This window comes from Eretmochelys imbricata, chromosome 1, assembly GCF_965152235.1.
Source record: "Eretmochelys imbricata isolate rEreImb1 chromosome 1, rEreImb1.hap1, whole genome shotgun sequence".
Taxonomy (NCBI): Eukaryota; Metazoa; Chordata; order Testudines; family Cheloniidae; genus Eretmochelys; species Eretmochelys imbricata.
This window is the reverse complement of record NC_135572.1, coordinates 229354388-229375222: the sequence shown is the minus strand read 5'-3', so window position 1 is coordinate 229375222 and position 20835 is coordinate 229354388. Positions and strand designations below refer to the sequence as shown.

The following is a 20835-nucleotide window of genomic DNA, read 5'->3' as shown; positions in this document are numbered from 1 at the left end:
TGGAGTGTACACTGTTGACATGCCTATAGTTGTACCAGCCTAGCGAAGATGCAATTATACTGAGTGCTTTACACTGATATACCTTATTCCTCTTCTTTAAGGGGCATCACCTATACTGGCACCTTTCTCTCAGTGTAACTGTGCCCACATTAAGGGATTGTACTGCATTAACTATACTGGTGTAGTTAAAGCAGTACAACTTTCGTGTGTTATCCCATTGAGATTCACTGGGGTTTTTAGAAACGTCACCCTCTAGCCACACAGGCATGGGAAACTGGGTATGGAACCTGTGTTCTGCTTTAGTCCTTTAGCAAAACCAACTTTCTGATCAAAATGCTGACAGATCCCTAGGAGCGAAGTTATCCTAGTGAAATTTTCTTCTTAATTACAATTGTTTACATTTTCTTCCTTCAAGTAAAAAGAAGCTTGACATGCAGGGCACCTATGGACAAGTTTGTTTGTCCTCCAAATAACCCAAGAGCTGAAGGGATAGAGTGTACCAAGACCTGCCAGAACTACGACTTAGAGTGTGTTAGCCATGGCTGCATATCTGGATGCCTCTGTCCCAAAGGAATGGTAAGCAAAATGTGAATTGCTATGTTTACTAACTGAGACAAATAAAAGTGGATCATCCTGATGTTCTTGCTTTCATTCTTTCCCATTCACAGCTTTCCTGCTCTTCAAAACCATGTGGTTGGTTGCAGTGTATTCTGCAACAGGTAGCATAATAATTGAGTGCTAAGAGCCACATTTTGATGCTCCAGAGCAGGTGCATTGGGAAGGGAAAATGCACAGAGAACCCCTTCCCCCTACTTAGCACCCCTTCATAGAAAGCAGCCAGAATGACTATGCACCAAGACAATGACTATGATTAAATCTCATGATTTAGGGTTTCAGCTGGCCACCTGCAGGAAGGATTTTTTTTTCTAATGCCCAATTACCCTGATGACTTTTGCCTTTCTTTGAAGCATCTGAGATTGGCCACAGCTGGAGATGGGACACCAGACAGGGTGGACCAGTGCTAGCTCTCTTTGTGCTAGCATGCTAAAAATAGAATGTAGCCGTGGCAACGTGAGCTGCGCTATGGCCTTGCCATATCAAGTACGTACCCATCCGAGACCATAGGCACGTACTCTGGGTGGCTAATCCAGCCTAGAGCTCATGCTGCTGTGGCTACATTCTATTTTTAGCACTCTACGACAATGAGAGCTATGAGGAATATGTCTACTTGAGCTGGGATTCACACCCCCAGCTCCAAGTGGAGACATAGCTTTTGATTCCTGGCTCGTGTGCATTGCTTATTGTGCTCAGTCAAACTTATCTCCAGTTTTGGGGTCAGGATGGAATTTTTCCCCAGGGTCAGATTGGCAGGGACTTAGGGTTTTTGCCTTTCTCTTCAGCATGGGCCATGGATCACTTGCTAGCATCATCTCACTAATCAATTCCCTGGCACTGCAGGGGCCTCAGGTGTTGGTGGCACCTTGCTTTCTCCTGCTCTCTGCCTGTGTGGCTCTCCTACCACACAACAGTTTAGTCCCGAGGACAGATATGCTTTAGTCTAATTTACATCAGTGGACTCAAGATAGGAGTATCTGGGTGAGATTTAATAACCTGTGATATACAGGAGGCCAGACTAGATGATCTAATGGTCCCTTCAGGCCTTAATCCCTGTAGAATCTATGAGAATGCTGCAGCCGTCATTCTCAGAGCATGGGGTAGGGATGCTGCACAACCTATTGGGGCTTGTCTAGCCAGGTGAGGAGGAGTGGTTAAGCTCTCACTCACCCACACAGCTGCTAGTGCCCAGAGGCCAATGTGGGTGGGTTACAGTTAGAACTCACGATGTATCTTTTATAAAGCTGCTGTAGGCGGTGCTTCTGTGCCCACTCCCCCTAGTAAAACTGATTGGAGAATGAACACATTTATCTGTGAATAATTTATATGACATATGAAGGAAAAAAATTGTTGAACAAATTCTTTTGGGGAAAAAAAATGCTGGCAAACTAGGGGTTTTGTTGTGTCTTGATTTAACTTTCCTTAAAACTCGGAGACTCTGGTTGGAACTGCATTTGTAGTAGTCCAAGGCCTGTTAATACTGTCTTCTAAACTAGATCATTTATCTGCCTGCCTACAAACCTAGCATAAACCAAAGGGAAAGGTTTTCTGTTAATCATGGAACTGCAAGTGCTGATTTTTGTTTATAGCTATTTAAGGTTTGAGCTCAAAGTAGTGCAGATTTCCTTGTGTGGGGAGATTTGCTTTTAGTTAATAAAGGAAAGCATGTGCTCTACTAGAAGTTAAGGTCAAGGTTTTATAAAATGAGTGATTATATTTAGCCTCCTAAATTAGTATGTAGCCACCCAAATAAATGCTCTGATAAGTAGCCGGTAGTTCCCACTAATTTCAATAGGAGTTACTGGGTGCTGAGCACTTTGGAAAAATGAGGCCAATGATGTAAGTTCCTAAATAGGAATTTAAAGCCCATCTTTAGGCACCCATTTTTTAAAATTTTGGTCACGACTTCCACCATGTTTACTAATGCTAACTTGTATCAGTAGAAATTCTGTCACCCACCTAACGTTAATAAATACAGAGATAAAAAGACACTCTCCCTCTGGGCCCCCAGTGCATCTCTTTTTTTGATGTCTCACTACTTAGAATGTAAGCTGCTCCAAGCACAGACAGTCTATTCGTTGACATTTTAAAGCATGTGGGGCACAGTATCAGGTTTTAACCAATAATAATGCATTCTAGAGCTGATAAGAAACTGGTTCCCCCACCCACCGCCCCCCCGAAAATTCTGAGTTTGTGGAGAAAAGTTAAAACCCAACATATTTTGGCCACAATCCAATACATTTTGATTCTGAAATGGTGCCTCCTGGGAGTTGTAGTTCAGGTACCTCATGTTCCCATTCTCCTCTTTAGGCTGGGCTCCTTGGTCAACTACATCTTCCGTAATGCATCAAGACCTCCCTTCTTGGTTAGGGGAGGTGGCGCTCCTGGTATTTCAGTTTGCGGTCAAAATATTTTGGTTTTTGCTTGAAAACAGAAAATGTTTCCATTTGGGGCATTTGATTTTTCAATGAAAAATTGTAATTTTCCTCAGAAAGAGACTTTTGGCAAAAAAAAAGTTCATGTAAACAAAAAACCCATTTTCCATTGAAAAACTTTTGCCATGGAAATTCTTTAAACAGCCCTTGAGAATTCACTTTGTTCACTAGTTTTGAATTCTATCTAAAACAGTGGTTGACTTCATTTGTAGCAACTATGTAGATTTATAGACCGGTGGTGCTTTTTCTCTTGTATGAGAGTATAGTTCTTTTCTCTTTCAGTATTTCTTCCAATGTCTTACTAGAAACTAGATGGCTTATTAGACAGTAATTTTCAGGATCACTGTCCTTTTTTGTTTTGTTTTGTTGGAAAATTGGTACCCTATTTGCTGATAATCAGACATTTATAGGGGCAGATTCTGCTCCAAAATAGAATTGTTTTCTGATGACAGCAGCTGAGACTGTGAGTTGCAGCAAGGATGAGGAAAGCTCCTTGTACTTCCAGCTACAGTCTTTTGTGTCAGCAGTGAGCAATGCTAGCAATGGGTTAGTTCCAACAGCGCTCTTTTGTGGCAGATACAAAACAGTGATTGAGAGAGATTACACATCAATACTTTCAAGGACAAATTATTCACCTACAAGAATAATTCATTTTCCTCTTTATTAAAACTGTGTTACTACTTTTCAGATTTCAAATGCTGAAAATATTCCACTAATTTTCCTAGCTGGGGGGAGAGAGAATCTTCTAGCATAGTATATAGTAATGTTAGTAAGTGAGCCTCCCAAAGATTTGCAGTTTGTTTGGGCTCATGCCAAATTCTATGAGAATTATCCTGATCTGCTCTATCTGTGCAATGGATCTGAGATTTGGGGCTGCTTCCAGGAACTGGTGAAGGTCCAGGGTAGAGCTATTCATGTAATGAAAAAAGTAGTCATAATTATTCAATGGGGGAAAATGCCAACATTTGAAACTGAGGGCTTGTCTACCCTTGAAATGTGTACACTTCAGTGTAGGCACCACCTAGGCCAACAGGAGGGGTTTCCCCTATAGGCGCTAACTCCATAGGTGCTCCAGCCCTGGAGCACCCACAAAAAAAATTAGCAGCTGCTTAGCACCCACTTGCAGCCAGCTCCTCCCCCACAGCCCCACAGCGCCTCCCACTGGCTGGCAGCCCCACTGATTAACTCCTCCCCCTCTCTTCCAGCACCTTCTGCCTGCCACAGTCAGCTGTTTCGCGGCATGCAGGAGGCTCTGGGAGGAAGGGGGAGGAGTGAGGACAGGGCACCTCAGGGGAGGGTGGAACTTGGTGAGAAGAGGCAGGGAAGAGACAGAGTGGGGGTGGGAAGAGGTGGGCAGGGTTGGGGACTTGGGAGAAGGGGTGGGGTGGGGGCGAGGCCTTGGGCAGAGCAGGGGTGGGAAGAAGTGGGATGAGGTGGAGGCTTGGGGGAAGGGGGCAGGTGGGTGGTGGGACCGGGGGTAGAGCGAGGGGTTGAGCAACTCCTGGGCCCGGAGGATGCCGGCGTCTATGCTTTCCCCATTGGCGTAAGTAATACACCTTCCCAAGAGCCAGTAGCTAGGTTGATGGAAGAATTCTTCCATCAGCCTAGCACGGTCTACACTGGTTTCAATACGCCACTTGGGTGTGGATTTTTCATACCCTGCCCAACATAGTTCAGCCAACCTAATTTTCTAGTGTAGACTAGGCCTAATATTATTCACAGTGGCTTTATTTAACCAGTGCTACTGCACAGGTTCTTATTTTTTCTGAACTGGTTTGATCCACCATCGAGACAATTTCTGCATCAGCCTTGGTCTACACTTGAAAGTTATATTGGAACAGCTATGTTGGTTCGGGGTGTGAAAAACCACACCCCTGAAAGATGTAGCTCTGCTAACATAAATCCCAGCATACGTGCAGCTATATCAATGGAAGAGTGTTTCTGTAGCTAATATTGTTTGGGCAGGGGATGTTCCTGCACCAATCGAAAAATCCCCTATGCTACGGGGCTATGCCGACGTAGCTATGATGGTCTAGTCTCCGTAGTGCGCACATACCCTAAGACTCTTACCAGAAGACGCAGCTCTTGAAATTTGATGCAAACTGCCCCATTGAAGTCGGTGGAATGATTCACCTGAGTTTAGGCTTTGTAGGATTAGGACCATCCCTTGAAACCTGGTAAAAGAGGGCTAGCCCCTTTTATCCACTAGATGGCAGTATAGTTCAATCTACTGGTAGAACTCAATCTTAGAGCAGTTGCTTGCTATTTTGCTAATTTCCATTCTGGCAGGTGAGAAAACCCACAAGACCCTCCATTCTGGAAACTATCCTCAGACTAAGTTAACATCTGAAGGCATACTTATTTCATTGTAGCCTGTGCCATAAAAAGAGAGTATCAGGGCTCAGGTTGTTTTTTGTTTTTTTCTCTCTTGCTGGGAACCTGGGTATAGAAAATGGAAAGGTCTGAGATTCACTGGCACTGGGGAACCCCTGAAATGGATTGGGTGGGATATGCTCACTTGATGCTAATGAACAGTCTCCAGAGCAAGACAAAATATACCCCAAAGGTTCAATCAAAAGAGCCTCGGGGAAGAATCATTCCTGATGCTGCGTTTGGCAACCAGCTTAACCTTGTGCTCACAGCAGCCTTCGCCACAGGTGACAAGATTTTAATATCAATCTGGTGTGAAATGCTCCTTTTTAGCCGTGCAATTTGATTGGATGCCAGTTTCTCCTCCCCAGAGTATTCCTAAAGATAGAGATGGGGTGGAAATTAAATAATGTAATGATCTTGGTATTTTCCAGATTAGTGATGAGTAGAGCTGAGCAAATGCAACCAAAAAAGCAATTGTGAATATTTTTCACAAATGAGACTTCCCAATTCACTTTGCTGGTCCCCAGGACCCTTTTAATTCTCAAACCTTCAGGGGAATAATTGTTGTTTGCAGGAATATCTGTCGGAAGCAAAAGTATCTTGAATACTAGCATAAATAAATATTTGCACAAGTATTATCACCAGAAGTGCACTTGTGGACATTTCAAAAGGTCTTTTTGTTATTTGCACAATAAATTAGTCAGACAATCAGAATGCTTACAAATAATTCATGAACGGGAAGAGGAAATCCCCTTGCTTTTAAAGCCTAAAGCATCCAATCAAGAAACCCAATGCCATGTGGTTTTTGTGACCAATGATCCAGCACGAAGAACAAATGCTTACTGCAACACGTGATGATAAACACAATGTTGCCCTTAGCATAGACAGAGACATACTTAAAAATGTCAGGTTTCAGAGTACCAGCCGTGTTAGTCTGTATTCGCAAAAAGAACAGGCGTACTTGTGGCACCTTAGAGACTAACACATTGTAGCTGTGGCTCACGAAAGCTCATGCTCAGATAAATTGGTTAGTCTCTAAGGTGCCACAAGTCCTCCTGTTCTTTTTACTTGAAAATGTGTTAACTGGGTTAACTACAATCCACAGAGCGATCCATAGGTTCTGCTGTGTTAATGCAAATTGCTTGTTGAACAGTTGTGAATAACATATTTGAATAATAAAAAAGGACAGTATGAAGGAGGAGCCATCGTATAAATTGGAACTGTTTTAAATTTTTTGATGGAAAAAGTGTCCCCTCAGAAAACGTAGTTTCATTTAAGCTGAAATTTTCCAGGTGAAATGTTGATTTAAATAATTTTTAATTTTTTTCCAATTGCAAAATTCAAAACAAACAAAAAAATAATTTACATCTGACAATAAAAAAAAAAACCCTCAACATTTTTTTTTAACTTAAAATATTTTGTTTTTGGGAAACAAGAATTTCAGTTTTATTTATACATTCCCCATTTCCCCATTGTTTAATTTTCTAGTTTGGATTTTTTGTTTCCCCCCTTCCCTTTCTCTCCCTTTTTATGTTCCCCCCTTTTCCCCCATTGGAATGGGAAAAACCCCACTTTTCATATATTTTTACATTTTTCTACCTCAAAACACTGGAAATCAGTAACTATGTGTGCAAAATTGTGGAAAAAAACCCTACTCTTTCTCACTTGCTTATGACTTTGCCAACTACTTCCAGGCTTAAAAAAAAAGTGTGAAAAGTAGGGGTTTCCCCACTCTAGTGGAAAAAAGAGGGGAATATAAAAAAGGGAGAGGTCAGGGGTTGAGGACGGATGGACAGAAGCCCAAAATAGAAAATCAAAATTGTTTTTGTTTTCAGAAACTGAAATGAAATGAAATGACATTTGAAATCAAAACCAAAAACATTCATTTTGTTTCAGCATATCGAAATGAAATAAAAATGTTAATTTCAAAATGTTATACCATTTAGAAAAATCCCATGGAAAGCCTGACATTTCCATTGGAAAATTTGGAAACTGGCGCTGGTGGGGGGAAGGTTCCCAATTTTTTTTTTATAAGGGAATGATTTGGGTTTTCTGACCAGCTTTAACATAAATTGTTCACTGCAGGTTTGTTCAGATCTGACAACAAACTGTAACTCAGAAGTCTCCAAGAATAGGTGAGAGAAATGGACACAAATCAGACGTCAAGAATTATAACATTCAAAAACCAGTCGGAGAACACTTCAATCTCTTTGATCACTCGATTACAGACCTAAAAGTTGCAATTCTTCAACAAAAAAACTTCAAAAACAGACTCCAACGAGAGAGTGCTGAATTGGAATTAATTTGCAAACTGGATACAGTTAACTTAGGCTTGAATAAAGACTGGGAGTGGATGTGTCATTACACAAAGTAAAACTATTTCCCCATGTTTATTTCCCCCCCCACACAAACACACTGTTCCTCACACGTTCTTCAGAGTAGCAGCCATGTTAGTCTGTATCTGTAAAAAGAAAAGGAGTGTTTGTGGCACCTTAGGGACTAACAAATTTATTTGAGCATAAGCTTTCGTGAGCTACAGCTCACTTCCTCTGATGCATTCAGTGGAAAATACAGTGGGAAGATTTATATACACAGAGAACATACACCATACACACTGTAACGAGAGTGATCAGGTAAGGTGAGCTATTACCAGCAGGAGAGTGGGGGGGGGGGAGCCTTTTGTAATGATAATCAAGGTGGGCCATTTCCAGCTCACCTTACCTGATATAAATCTCCCCACTGTATTTTCCACTGCATGCATCCAATGAAGTGAGCTGTAGCTCACAAAAGCCTATGCTCAGATAAATTTGTTAGTCTCTAAGGTGCCACAAGTACTCCTTTCCTTCCTTTTCAGTAACTCTCTGCCCATAGCTACACTAGGAAGATGCATTAGGTTGGAAAATTAGGGTTAACTAACATGATGATAAACATGACTTAGCATCTAGAATAGATAAGAACAAGTAGCATGTTTTAAAACATGCTAGTCTATCATGGTTAATACATTTTTTAACGTGACTGTCTGTATCCCTGCTAAGGGTAAAGTTGTGCTTAGCTTTGTGTTAGTTAAAGCATGTTAGTTAATGTGTTCCAACAGGATGCACTTTCCCAGTGTAAACAAAGCCTCTGAGGGCATTTTTCTCCCTTTCCTACTTTACTACCCTGGCTTACGGAGAGGTGGAATGAGAGAATCTGAGGTTCCATGGGCAGGGGGAAAGTGCAGGACAGAGCAGATCACAGTTAAACACAAATAAAGTGGCTGATAGGACTGAGGAACCTTAAACATTTTGAAGCCTAAAGTGTTCTTTTTAATTTTTAAAAATGCTTTGAGAAATCTTGTACCAAGAATGGGACATCTAAACAATTACAATGCCAAACGGTTTGTGTTTCTTGCACATCCCCCAAACAGCTGGAACCTTCGTCAACTAGTTAGCCACATAAATAATGAGGATGTGAGATGGTGTGAACAGCAGCTACTCTCCTTACAGTCCTCTGACCTTTCTTGAGGTTACCTCCCCATGCAGCCATGCCCACACTACCTTAAACTGAGAGACTGTTAGATCTCCTGTGCTAAACAGGAGAAGGCATCTATTGGATGCAAGACTTCCACGGGAAATGTGACTGTTTACAGACAGAAGTGGTGACAAGGCGGTATGTGGCATTTTTCTTTCAGTCATTACAGACCTATGACCCAGCATGGTGTTGGGGCACTGGGCTGCCTGCGTCAGGATGGAAGTTAAAAACTGAGCTTCTGATCATGTGGTTTTGGAGGCAAAATTATTAATATTCCTGAATCCCTAATTCCCTGCCTATGGTTTCAACTGGATAAGGAATTTGTCACTCCCTGCCTTTAACAGTCTACACAATTATTTCATAGTTGCTGCTTTTCTTCCCAGCGATGGCTGCATGTTAGTACTGGGAAAAATGACACTTATCCGTGTAGTCTGTGCTGTCAGGGGTAGATTGTGATTAGCTCTGTATGAGTGTGTGAAGGGCTAAGGGGCCAAGGAGAAAATGCACCAATCTTCCCTTCATTAACCCCTTCACCAGTCCCAGGTTTTGTGCCCAAGGAGGTTAGCTTGAATCATAGAATATCAGGGTTGGAAGGGACCTCAGGAGGTCATCTAATCTAACCCCCTGCTCAAAGCAGGACCAATTCCCAATTTTTGGCCCACATTCCTAAATGGCCCTCTCAAGGATTAAACTCCCAACCCTGGGTTTAGCAGGCCAATGCTCAAACCACTGAGCTATTGGTCATACTCAAGCCTAGTGCTGACAGTGGTGCTAAGTTCCACAGAAGAGCTGGGAAGTGGAGGGGTAAGAGTGGGGCCACAAACACAGTCTTCCTATGTGCCACCAGGAGCTCACTTTGAAATGAGGGAAGGAGAGCAAATGCTGCACCTTTTCAAAGGGCATAACTGGGATCTCATCTGGCCTATTCTCCCTCTGTGCTACTGGAGGTATGGAGATTGAGTCTGAAGCAATGCCTCTAGGACATCACACTGGGGAAGGGTACCTCTGCCCGCACTTGACCTCCATGGGCTTGGACTTACATTGCATAATAGTGCCCTTGAAAGACCATAGAGCACTTTGGGCTGTATGTGGTTATAAGGCCCTCTGTAACGTAAAATGCTTTGCATTAATATTCTGGGTTAGTTGTTATACAAAATATAAGTGCCAAGAAGTGTGTCAATTCAGGCTACATAAAACCTTGTGTATGAGCTAAACACGTTACTGAGTGAGTAGCTGTCTCCGGAACTGCTAGGCATCGTCTATTTAAAAGAACAAAACAAAACTGAAAAATCCCTATTCTGGGGCCAACATACACTACAAAAGTAACATGTGATTTTGAAAACTGAGAGTAGGTCACTACCTAGTCTTGAAAACAGCTTTCAGAAAGTTTTTTAACTGTGTCTTGTCTTGGCAAAATTATAGAAAGGATAAATTGAACTGTACTAGTTGAAACTGCTGTTTTGAAAACCACGCTATTTTTTATCATTGGGATTCTCAAACTTTTTCATACCGTGAACCACATTATGTGGGATATGTTCCTCCCTATTGCCAATATCTCAGCTTCTTTTTCCCTCTGCTGCACTGACTTTATTACAGGACTCTCAAATATATTATTCATCATTTCTGTTCCACTGGTATGGACGATAATATATTAAGTGAACGTGGCCATTCCCATCCATTGCAAACTGAAAGAGAGAGAAAACATGGCTTATTTCGCCTCCCTTATATTCAGGAAAATATTCTTTCTTCCAGTCATTTTTCTCAGGTACATACTCAGGCGGCTAACCTGAGTAGTTATCTGTGTTGCCCCAGCCACTCTGCTAGTGTATGTCTATCTACCCATGCTGGGGAGCACCTTCTCAGCTGTTGTGTAGACATACCCCATGTGATCAGCCAGCTCTCTGTGGACTTCTAATGGTCCATGGACCACAGTTTCAGAACCTGTGTTTAGTACTGAATAGATGGGGCCAGTGCTGACCCTTTGAGCAGATGCCAAGTTCTAGGACCTTGTGTGGAAGTGCAGAGATATTCTGCTGACTCACCCTGGCAGTCAGACTAGATGGGTCTCATTTCCAATTCAGACATATGAAGGATGCAAAAGTGATTATTTCACTTTGACAGTTAAAAGTGAGCAGGTGAGTTTTGAGATTTTGGGCCTTGGTGGGGGGAAATATTCTGTATTCCAATAGGCCATAAACCAAAACCAGATTTTAGCAAAACCAAACCCATGCTGGTTTTTGCCCGACTCCGTAGTTGTGGGCATCTCCATTGTGGAAAGTCTGTGATAAATTTAAGAAAATTCAGAGAAAAGTAACAGAAATAGCTGAAGGGTCTGGAAGGACTGATGTCTCAGGAAAGAGATTAAAAGAACAAATTTGGCCAAATGTGTGTGTATTTGAAGAGGAAGACGCTTAGTAGTATATAAAAGTGGAGGGCTATAAATACAAATAATGGGATAAAGTTAAGACAGGAAAAAATAGGCTGAATATAATGAGACATTCCCCAATCGTAAAATCTATTAGTCTGTGGAATACCCTCTCAAGGGAGCTGTTCTTTGGGTCATTAATCTGCAGTTGGCAGAGCACTGGCAAATACTCCCAGCATCTGCAAGGCACCAACCTAATCAGTTTGCTTTATCAGAGCTACAAATGGCCTGAGCTGTGCTCTTTTCTTGTGGTCACGGTCAGTTTCACTGGATACTGTTTCTTCTGTGGGTTTCTTTTCAGTGTTTGTCCTTTGACTGCTAATCAGCCTTAACTCTACTTCTGGCTTCTTCCTGGTGCGATCATCTTCTAGCTTGTTATGCTTGGGATACCTAGTGCTTGTGAATCGCTCACTGCAAGCTTCCCCTCCGCTCGTCATAGTAACCACATTCTTTTTTTCTTTATCCTTCTTCACCCTATCCCATGTTTAGTCTTTCTCATCAGTTCCTCAGTAAGTTCTCTTCTGGTCTATTCTATTTTACTGCCCCGGTTTCTCTCAGCAACTTCCTCCAACGTCCAGTCCCTTCCACCTTTTCCTCCAGAGTGGAGAAGAGGTTGCATTTCATGCATCTCTGGCTTTGTTCAGGATAGGCTTGTCTCCTTTGCTATTGCATCTGCATTTTCTCATGTTTGTTTTCCTTCAGTGTGCTTGTAATTTATACTAGCAGATATTAAGGGGCCAAACTGCTGATAAAATGTGTGTGGGGTTTTTATTTTTAGGTACGACATGAAAACAAATGCGTTGTTCCTGAGAAGTGCCCATGTTTCCACAATGGAAGAGAATACGCTAAAGGAGAGACAGTGAACAAAGACTGTAACACTTGGTGAGCTATTTGCATTGTATTTTAAGTCTGCAGTAATGATTGACGATTTTTAAAATGATGTTTTCTTTCCCCCGCCACTTACTGAAGGAAGTGGGGATAGGAAAGAGGATGCATTAAAACGTTGGACTAATAGCAGTGAAAAGTGCTTGGTGTGCTCTTGACCAGCACTGCATGATCACATCTGGTTAGGTCCAGAGTATGATTATTCATAGATTCATGGCTAGCGGCAGCAGTATGGCCTAAAGGATAGAACACTGGATTGGGACTCAGGAGAACTAGGTTACATAAGAAGAAAGGAAGAAAAGAAAGGCCATACTGTATCAGACTAAAGGTCCATCTAGCCCACTATGCTGTCTTCCGACAGTGACCAATGCCAGGTGCCCCAGAGGTAATGAACAGAACAGGTAATTATCAAGTGATCCATTCCCTGTTGGCCATTCCCGGCTTCTGGCAAACAGAGGCGAGGGACACCATCCCTGCCCATCCTGGCTAATAGCCATTGATGGACCTATCCTCCAGGAACTTATCTAGTTCTTTTTTGAACCCTGTTATAGTCTTGGGATGTCCTTTCTTTTGGATTGTTGTTCCTGTCTGCACCAGCTAATGGACAGATGTACCATAAGTTAGGGACAGGCCTTATGTACATAAAAATATGAGAACATAAGGCTCTATTCTTTGCTTTGCCATTGGCCAACTGGGTGACCTTGGGCAAGTCACATCACCTCTCTGTTCCTCAGTTTCCCCATATGTAAAATGGGGATAATGATACTTAACCATCATTTGTAAAACACTGTGACACCTACTGGGGGAAAGTGCTGTATAAGAGATAGATGTTATTGTTTGTTATTATTACAGATTCATAGCTTTTAAGACTGGGAGGGACCATTATGATGATCTATTCTGACCTCATGTATAATACAGGCCATAGATCCTCACCCATTATTGTGATACCCTAAGGCCTTGCTGTGTCTCCTCAAGCTTCCTCTGTAAGAAGTATTATACATCTGTATAATAACTGTGTGTGTCATATACATAAGATATGTTTTATGTCATATACAACTATTGTAGACAGGTAACATGCAGTTTTGTACAGTAGACTATCTGCTCCTCCCTTCACCTAGCATGAAGGAGGTCAGTATCATTATTCCTGGACTAAATGTGTCCTGTTCCTCTCAGGTGGGTAGCCTATATAGGGTTAGGTTCTACGGCTGCCATAAGCTAATGGTGTTGCTCTATTAGCTCAAGTAGCAGAAGTCTGTGCTCTGGTGCACAGAGGTTCTAAGTTCGATTCCTGTAGCTTGGTTGTGGTGGGGAGAATTCCAGCTGCAGCACCAGAAGTGCTGTGTTTGCCCCTTGCTCCTCCCCTTATGCCAAGCGCAGTTACCCACTTTGCTTCTCCTCACCCTGGCAGGAGAGAGACCATGACCACGAAGGTGGTTTTCCCAGGGTGAGGCTCACCCATTGCACTGCGGGTGTGCTGACTCCTGCGATTTCCCCAAATGCGGGAAACTCGACTGCATAATTTGTCAGAAGAGGCTTGATTTTTAAAAGTGGTGAGGTCCCAGCTCTTCCTGTTGAGGTTATTGGGAGCTTCTGGCTGCTTGGCACTTTTGAAAATCAGGCTGCTTATTTAGGTGCCTTATTATGGATTTAGGAGCCTCACTTTAGGCTCCTAGTGTTGCAAATCCTGGCCCTGAGTGAGCAGTGCACACCTGCTGCTGTAGCAGAAGTAGGCTTGGGGCAGTTTGTATCGGTGTGCTGCTAATGAGAAACTCTGGCCCCGTGTGCCTTAGCTCTAACAGTACAATGAGAGCTACAACTACTGCCAGCCTGTTCTTAGGTGGTGTCAGTAGCATGATCAGTGGTGTCAAGGCTCTAGTCTTTGCCTGTGGTCTGCCATTTCGGCAGGCTGAATATAGATTTATACTGGATATAAATATATATGTTCCCGTGCAGCTCTACCAGCGTATTTCACTCCTCGCCCAGAGCATTGCTTGTTGTTCCAGCCTTGTTACATCCGCACGCGCCCCCCGCCCCCCCCCGCCCTCAGATCAGCTGACATGCTTACATTTGGACCGACAGCATCCCCTTGCTATTCCAGTCCTGAGGGCTTCCGGATACTGCTATGCCATGGCACTGGTAATAGCAATATTTCCTAACTCTTACGTAGAACTTTTCATCTGTACATCTCAGCCCACACAACCTTGACTTACGGCATCCTCTGCTATTCTAGTGGTAGGCCTTGTCTGCACTCAAACGTGCACCAAAAAAACTACATCAGATTTAATTCCCACCTGCTAACCCGTGTGTGCACATGCTTATTTTGAAATACAAGGGTATTATTTTAATTTTCAATGGGTAAAAGCTGAATTGAAAAAGGACGTTTTAATTCCAAAATAATCATGTCCACAAACTGACGCGCACAAACAGTGCGGCTTAAAAGCCAGTGTAGTTATTTTGCAGCAAACTCGTGTGTAGGCTTCCAGTAGAATTCTCACCAATCTCTCAATGCTCTTTAATGCTAACTCACCTACAGTATCCATTTCCTTTTCCTGTTCTGGGCCTCTGTTTAATAAGTAGCTGCTATTTTATAATAAACAGGGATCCTAGTTTTCTGTGATTAAAAAAACAAACACAATTTTCTGATAAAATAACACAAAAATCTGCATTTTTCCATGATTAAAATGAAATGCTGAACTTCAGTTTCCCTAGCCACAATGTATATCGGTATCAGCTGAACACAATGTTTTATTGATATTTTTACAATTTTTAAGCAAGTTTGAAGCCTACCAGTGCCGTCAATCATTACAATAAAATAAAGTTAATAGAATAATCCAATCACAGTGCATTGTTTCTTTACTGTTTTTGATGGCCCTGCTGTTTTAGCCTCTTGCTTTCATTTCTTTTCATTGTTTATGTTGAGTGCTTTCCATGTGTTCTACAATTGTCTGCCTTCGAACGTAATCGACAGCTTTGCTGCATACAGAACAGTACATTACCAGCAATGTGAAATTTGCCCTTGCTAAACTCAGTGATGTGGTCTTTAGGGGTGATTTTTAAAGTTTTTTTGGCATGTTTTCATAACTTTAATTACTCATGGCTGGAGGCTGAAGTGAAATTCGAGACGCATTAAAACATGAACCCCTATAGGCTGTTGAGTAACCTCTATGCTGGAAGCAGTTTAGTGGACTATGTTTAGCTATGTAAATTTCAAGTGCATTCAAAAATCAACCACAAGGGGGAGAAGTTGCATGCATTGAATAAGTGACATTGGTACTTTGAGTAAAATCAAGTTAACACGTTTTTATTTTTTCATAAAATGTAAAAACTAAAGAGTCTCCGTAACAACACCAATTCTGTGTTTTTTCCATGGCAAACAGAGTTCTAGGATCCCTGATAATAGAGCTAAAAAGCTGTGGTTTAGCCTACACGCCCCTCTACACTGTAATTCCTACAAGGCTGGGGGAGCCAGATGTGGTGTTCCCTGACACAATTAATAAACAGTTTCATATTGCAGTGAAAAAAAGACTAATGCAGACTAAGATATTACACTTTCAAAAGCAACTAAGTGACCAAGGAGCCTAAGTGTCCCGTTTACTTTCAATGAGACTTGGCTTTTAAGTGCCCAAGTCACTGTTCAAAATAGGACTTAGACTCCTGAGTCACGTAGTCTCTTTTGTAAATTTTACCCAAGACCTTTTACTGCCCAACTCTGTAGCAGCTTTCACGGTTCATTCTCAACTATATGAGAGGGCATCAGCTCCCCAACAAAGATTTTTCTTGTAGGGGCCCTTAAACAGCAGTTGTTTCTATAACTGGGACATGGTCTTACATTCCTAATGGATACAAGTTAGATTTGAACCCAGTCTCCAGTAGCCTTTTTTATGTTGTTTATATGGAAATACTAACTTTCCTATAGTGATTCCTAGGGAGCTAGTTCCTACACTGTAGATCTGGAATGTTATGCTTGAGAATAGGACGGAAGAGACGGTTTTGATTTTCTTTAAAGAGTACAACCTGCTTTCATGCTTCTGTTCTTAGTAATCTGAGATGATTTAGGAGCTCAGCTCCACTGACAACTTTATTGAGGCAATAATATCACTGTGCAAGAGGAGAGTATTGTGGATTTTTTGTTCTTTTGAAAATCTATGGGCAAAATTCCACCCCCCCCCCCGAGTTTTGCAAGAATACAGTGCATGGTGATTTCCATAGTCATTTCACTTATTTTCAGTCATTTTTTAATTTTGCAATCATTTTTACAAGATGCCACATTGCTCCATTTTTGCAATTTTTCTTTTTGCTTCTGATGTGGTATTCGCAAAATTGTAGTGATAAAAATGGCCCTCAAATGCACACCCAAATACACAAATGCTTTTCTTCTAAAATGGAGGAAGGTGGGAAATGCATAAAATAGCCAGTTTTTCTACTCGTGTGAAGCTTTTCATGTTTGCATCTCATTTCAATTATTATTTTAAAGCTAAAATTGGAAAGCAAGGTCTAATTTTATGAAAAGTAGAGTTTGAACAACATACTGGGCTTGTAAAGTTGCATGACAGCTCTCAGCAGACATCAAGTTAAGCATCATTTAGGAATCAATATGAGAAATTACTATCACTCTGAGAATATCCAAGAATAGATGGTTTGCATTTTGGAAGTCAAATCCTCCTCTCTTTTGTTTTCACTTTTTATACTGCTATTGGAGGAGTTCTCATTCTCAGTTGTTCTTAGCCAGATGTGAACACCTGCAAACACAATATATGAGTCAGAGGTGTCAGATTTGGCATTTACCTTCAGCTTGACAAGTGGGAGACCCTAGTTCATGAGCAACAGAATGGCTCTAACCCTAAGCCAGTGGCAGACATTTTGTAATGCTATGTGCTGGGAATTCAGTACTGTGCTTGAGCTTGGTGCATAATTTGGAATCATCTTTACGAAGCATGAAGCAGTAGAACTGTGCTTATCTGAGTTTTGCTAAATCACACACTTCATAATCTGTACAAAAATTGTTGGTCTTGCTCCACCTCTAACCAAACATTTAATAGCAGATCTTCGATTGATGTTTCATATTACTGAAACTTCATTGTTTTCACCAAATGTACTGTAGAATATTTACTGTACTATGAAGCGTTATCCAAATTAAACTACAATTAGTCTCATGTTAAGGAGCTAAGCTGGGACGGGAAGGATCTAGGGTCACTGCCCAGCTCTGCCACAGACTTACCTATGTGATCTTGGGCAAGGGATTCAGTCTCTTTGTGCCTCACTTTTCCCAGCTGTAAAGTAGGGATAAAATTCCCTGTACCATACCCTTTATCTGTCATATCTATAGAGACTGTACATTCCTTGAGGCAGAGGCTGGCTCTTAAAATATGTAGAGTGCTTAGCACAGTGGGGCCCTAATCTCAAGCAAGGTCTCTAGGCAGTGTTCTGACACAAATAAATAACCATAATAATGGATGAAATAAATGAAAAAAGGCTGTGATGCATTATCCTTGCTTTTTCTTGTTGTTTATTCCCTCTCCTATTAATTAGCAACATTCAGTAATTCACCGTGGCCCTCATCCAAAGTCCTTTGATGGCTGTGGAAAGACTCCAGTTGACCTCCAGGGACTTTGGATCAGGACCTCTGGGTCTCCTAGTTACCAATGTGAATTTGCAATGGCCTGCTGGGTGACCTTGGGCAAGTCACTTCCCCACTCTCTGCCTCAGTTTTCCCATATAAAATGGGGATAATTATACTGACCTCCTTTATAAAGTGATTTGAGATATACTGATGACAAGTGCTATATAAGAACTAAGTATTATTACTGTGGTCAGTACAACAAAAGGGTTTAAGCATTATCTGGAAACTCTTAATAATCTCATAACAATAACCATAGCTAGCATGGTGGCATGACTGATTGCTAAAAACATACAACCCACCCCCACTCCACCCCCCAATCACCCTACGTGTTTTATTCTCCTCTCACATACACAGATGTTGCTCCACTGAAATCAATGAAGTTACACCTGTGGAAAACTGGTGAGCTAAGAGAATTAGGCACTTTTGCATTATAGATGCAGGTGAGCAGGCTCCAAGGCTGTGTACAGCTGGCAGTAAGGAGAAAAGACAGAGAAGGAATGAGTAAGAAGGAGAAAAGTAAAAAAAGAATATTTCCTGCCTCCTTTTTTATCATGTCTGTGGTTTTATATGAGATTAGCAGTGCAGTTCAATTATTACAGTAGCAGTGAGGCATGATGATCCCAAACCACTAACTTGACCAGATTTCTCCTTTTTCTGATCAGCTACTCTCAGTGCACAGTGAAAAGCTGGCTCTGCGCCTACTCTGCGGCATGAAAGAGGTTGGCTGGCCTCTTGCTATGTGTGGCCTGTGGTAGGCTGGATAGTCTGAAGCCCATCTATCTCATAGTTTGGTTTGACCGCCACATTAGAATTGACCAGGGGCTGTCTTGCCCAATCCATCCCTCAGAGTATTGTTCTGTCAGACTATGAGGTAACGTCTCAAATTGCTGGGTCAGATAAAATACCATTAAGAATTAAATGCATTTAAGAACAGGGAGACTTCTTTGGACAGGGATGGTATTATACTTAAGTAATACAATCTGAACAGAAACCATTGGCAGACTGAATTACAGGCCTGGTTTCTTGGTCCGCAAACTTGGTCACTAGAGTAAACAGAGTAAACACGTCCTCTTGCATCAGTTGGATATTAAATCTACTACTATTTTGGCTTCCTATGAGGAAAAAGGGACACTATCGCAAATAAAAGAAGGGCCAGTCACATTATGCTTCATATTTAACACGTAATGGTCTTGGGAGGATAATAAAAGTGTTTTTGTAAAAGGATATGCTGAGCAGAACAGGATATCCACAATCAAACACTAACAGCATTATGAAATATTCCAGCACGCTCTGCCCAGCCCTCTTCTTGTAATAAGGAAGTTCAGGAAAGCACATATTTCTATATGCTGTCTGTAACTGAAGGGATAACCTATCCATACTGATGCATTGTTTTAAAGGTTTCAGAGTAGCAGCCGTGTTAGTCTGTATTCGCAAAAAGAAAAGGAGGACTTGTGGCACCTTAGAGGCTAACCAATTTATTTGAGCATAAGCTTTTGTGAGCTACAGCTCACTTCACTGGATGCATGCAGTGAAAAATACAGTGGGGAGATTTTATATATACACACAGACCATGAAAAAATGTACATTGTAAGGAGAGTGATCACTTAAGATGAGCTATTACCAGCAGGAGAGTGGGGTGGGGGGAGAGAAAACCTTTTGAAGTGATAATCAAGGTGGGCCATTTCCAGCACATTTCCAGGAGTTAACAAGAACGTCTGAGGAACAGTGCGGGGGGGAGGAATAAACAAGGGGAAATAGTGTCACTTAGTATAATGACTCAACCACTCACAGTCTCTATTCAAGCCTAAGTTAATTGTATCCAATTTGCAAATTAATTCCAATTCAGCAGTCTCTCCTTGGAGTCTGTTTTCGAAGTTTTTTTTGTCGAAGGATACTCACTTTGAGGTCAGAAATCACTGTTCCTCAGACATTCTTGTTAACTCCTGGAAATGTGCTGGAAATGGCCCACCTTGATTATCACTTCAAAAGGTTTTCTCTCCCCCCACCCCACTCTCCTGCTGGTAATAGCTCATCTTAAGTGATTACTCTCCTTACCTTACTTACTTACCTTACTCTAAGGTGCCACAAGTACTCCTTTTCTTTCTCCTTACAATGTATATTTTTTCATGGTTTGTGTGTATATATAAAATCTGCTCACTGTACTTTCCACTTTATGCATCCAACGAAGTGAGCTGTAGCTCACGAAAGCTTATGCTCAAATAAATTGGTTAGTCTCTAAGGTGCCACTAGTCCTCCTTTTCTTATTGTTTTAAAGATAATGAGTGAGATTATTACTCCCACTCTGGCCTATTTACAAGAGGTAAAAAGACCTGGGTGGTGTAAAGTGGTACTAAAAGTCCCTTATCCACCTGGGGGAGGACTCCCTGAGGACAGGTGTGGAAGCAGACGGCTACAGGCTGTTCTTTAGAGGATTTACTTGCAACCCACAATATAGGGGGCATGCCTGTGGTAGGGCTGCAGCACAGAGCTGTGCAGAGATTCCAGGCAGTACTATGGCCCACAGGGCAGCCTTGGGAGGCTGTTGTAACTTAGATAGGTCTTCAGGGGGTATCTCAGTTACATTAGAGTCCCTATCCAGCCCTTGCAAGAGCTTGGGATTGGGAGGGTGCAAAGCATAGGAGGTGCAGCATAGGATTTTATGCCCTATCTATTTATTTTCATAAAGGATCCTGAAGTGGATCCCAAAATTAATTGGTTCACGTACCACCTCCTTAAAAAAATTGTTTTGAAGTGGGTTGATGGATCATCAAGCTCATTTGCCACTGGGGTACACCTACCACAGTTTGGGGAACACTGCATAAGGGACACAGTGGTGATAGACTTTCTATTTGCTCAGTCACTCCTCTCCAGTATGGCACTGTTGGAATTATGCAGTAATTTAATCAGGCTGCACGGTGTCTGGATCTAAACCAGCCATGCAGGGGAATAAGGCCTATTTTCAACCCCTTGTG

The 20835-nt window shown here is 41.9% G+C and overlaps 1 protein-coding gene and 1 pseudogene across 1 annotated transcript in view; both read left to right on the top strand.

Annotated features, from left to right (window-relative positions):
• VWF (von Willebrand factor) overlaps positions 1 to 20835 on the top strand; it is a 230040-nt gene that overhangs the window by 72014 nt on the left and 137191 nt on the right. The window contains exons 18-19 of the mRNA XM_077825238.1: positions 416 to 576; positions 12137 to 12240. Coding sequence (XP_077681364.1) covers positions 416 to 576; positions 12137 to 12240 — 265 coding nt within the window. The remainder of the gene's footprint in view (positions 1 to 415; positions 577 to 12136; positions 12241 to 20835) is intronic.
• LOC144259751 (U1 spliceosomal RNA) lies at positions 13636 to 13811 on the top strand (annotated as a pseudogene).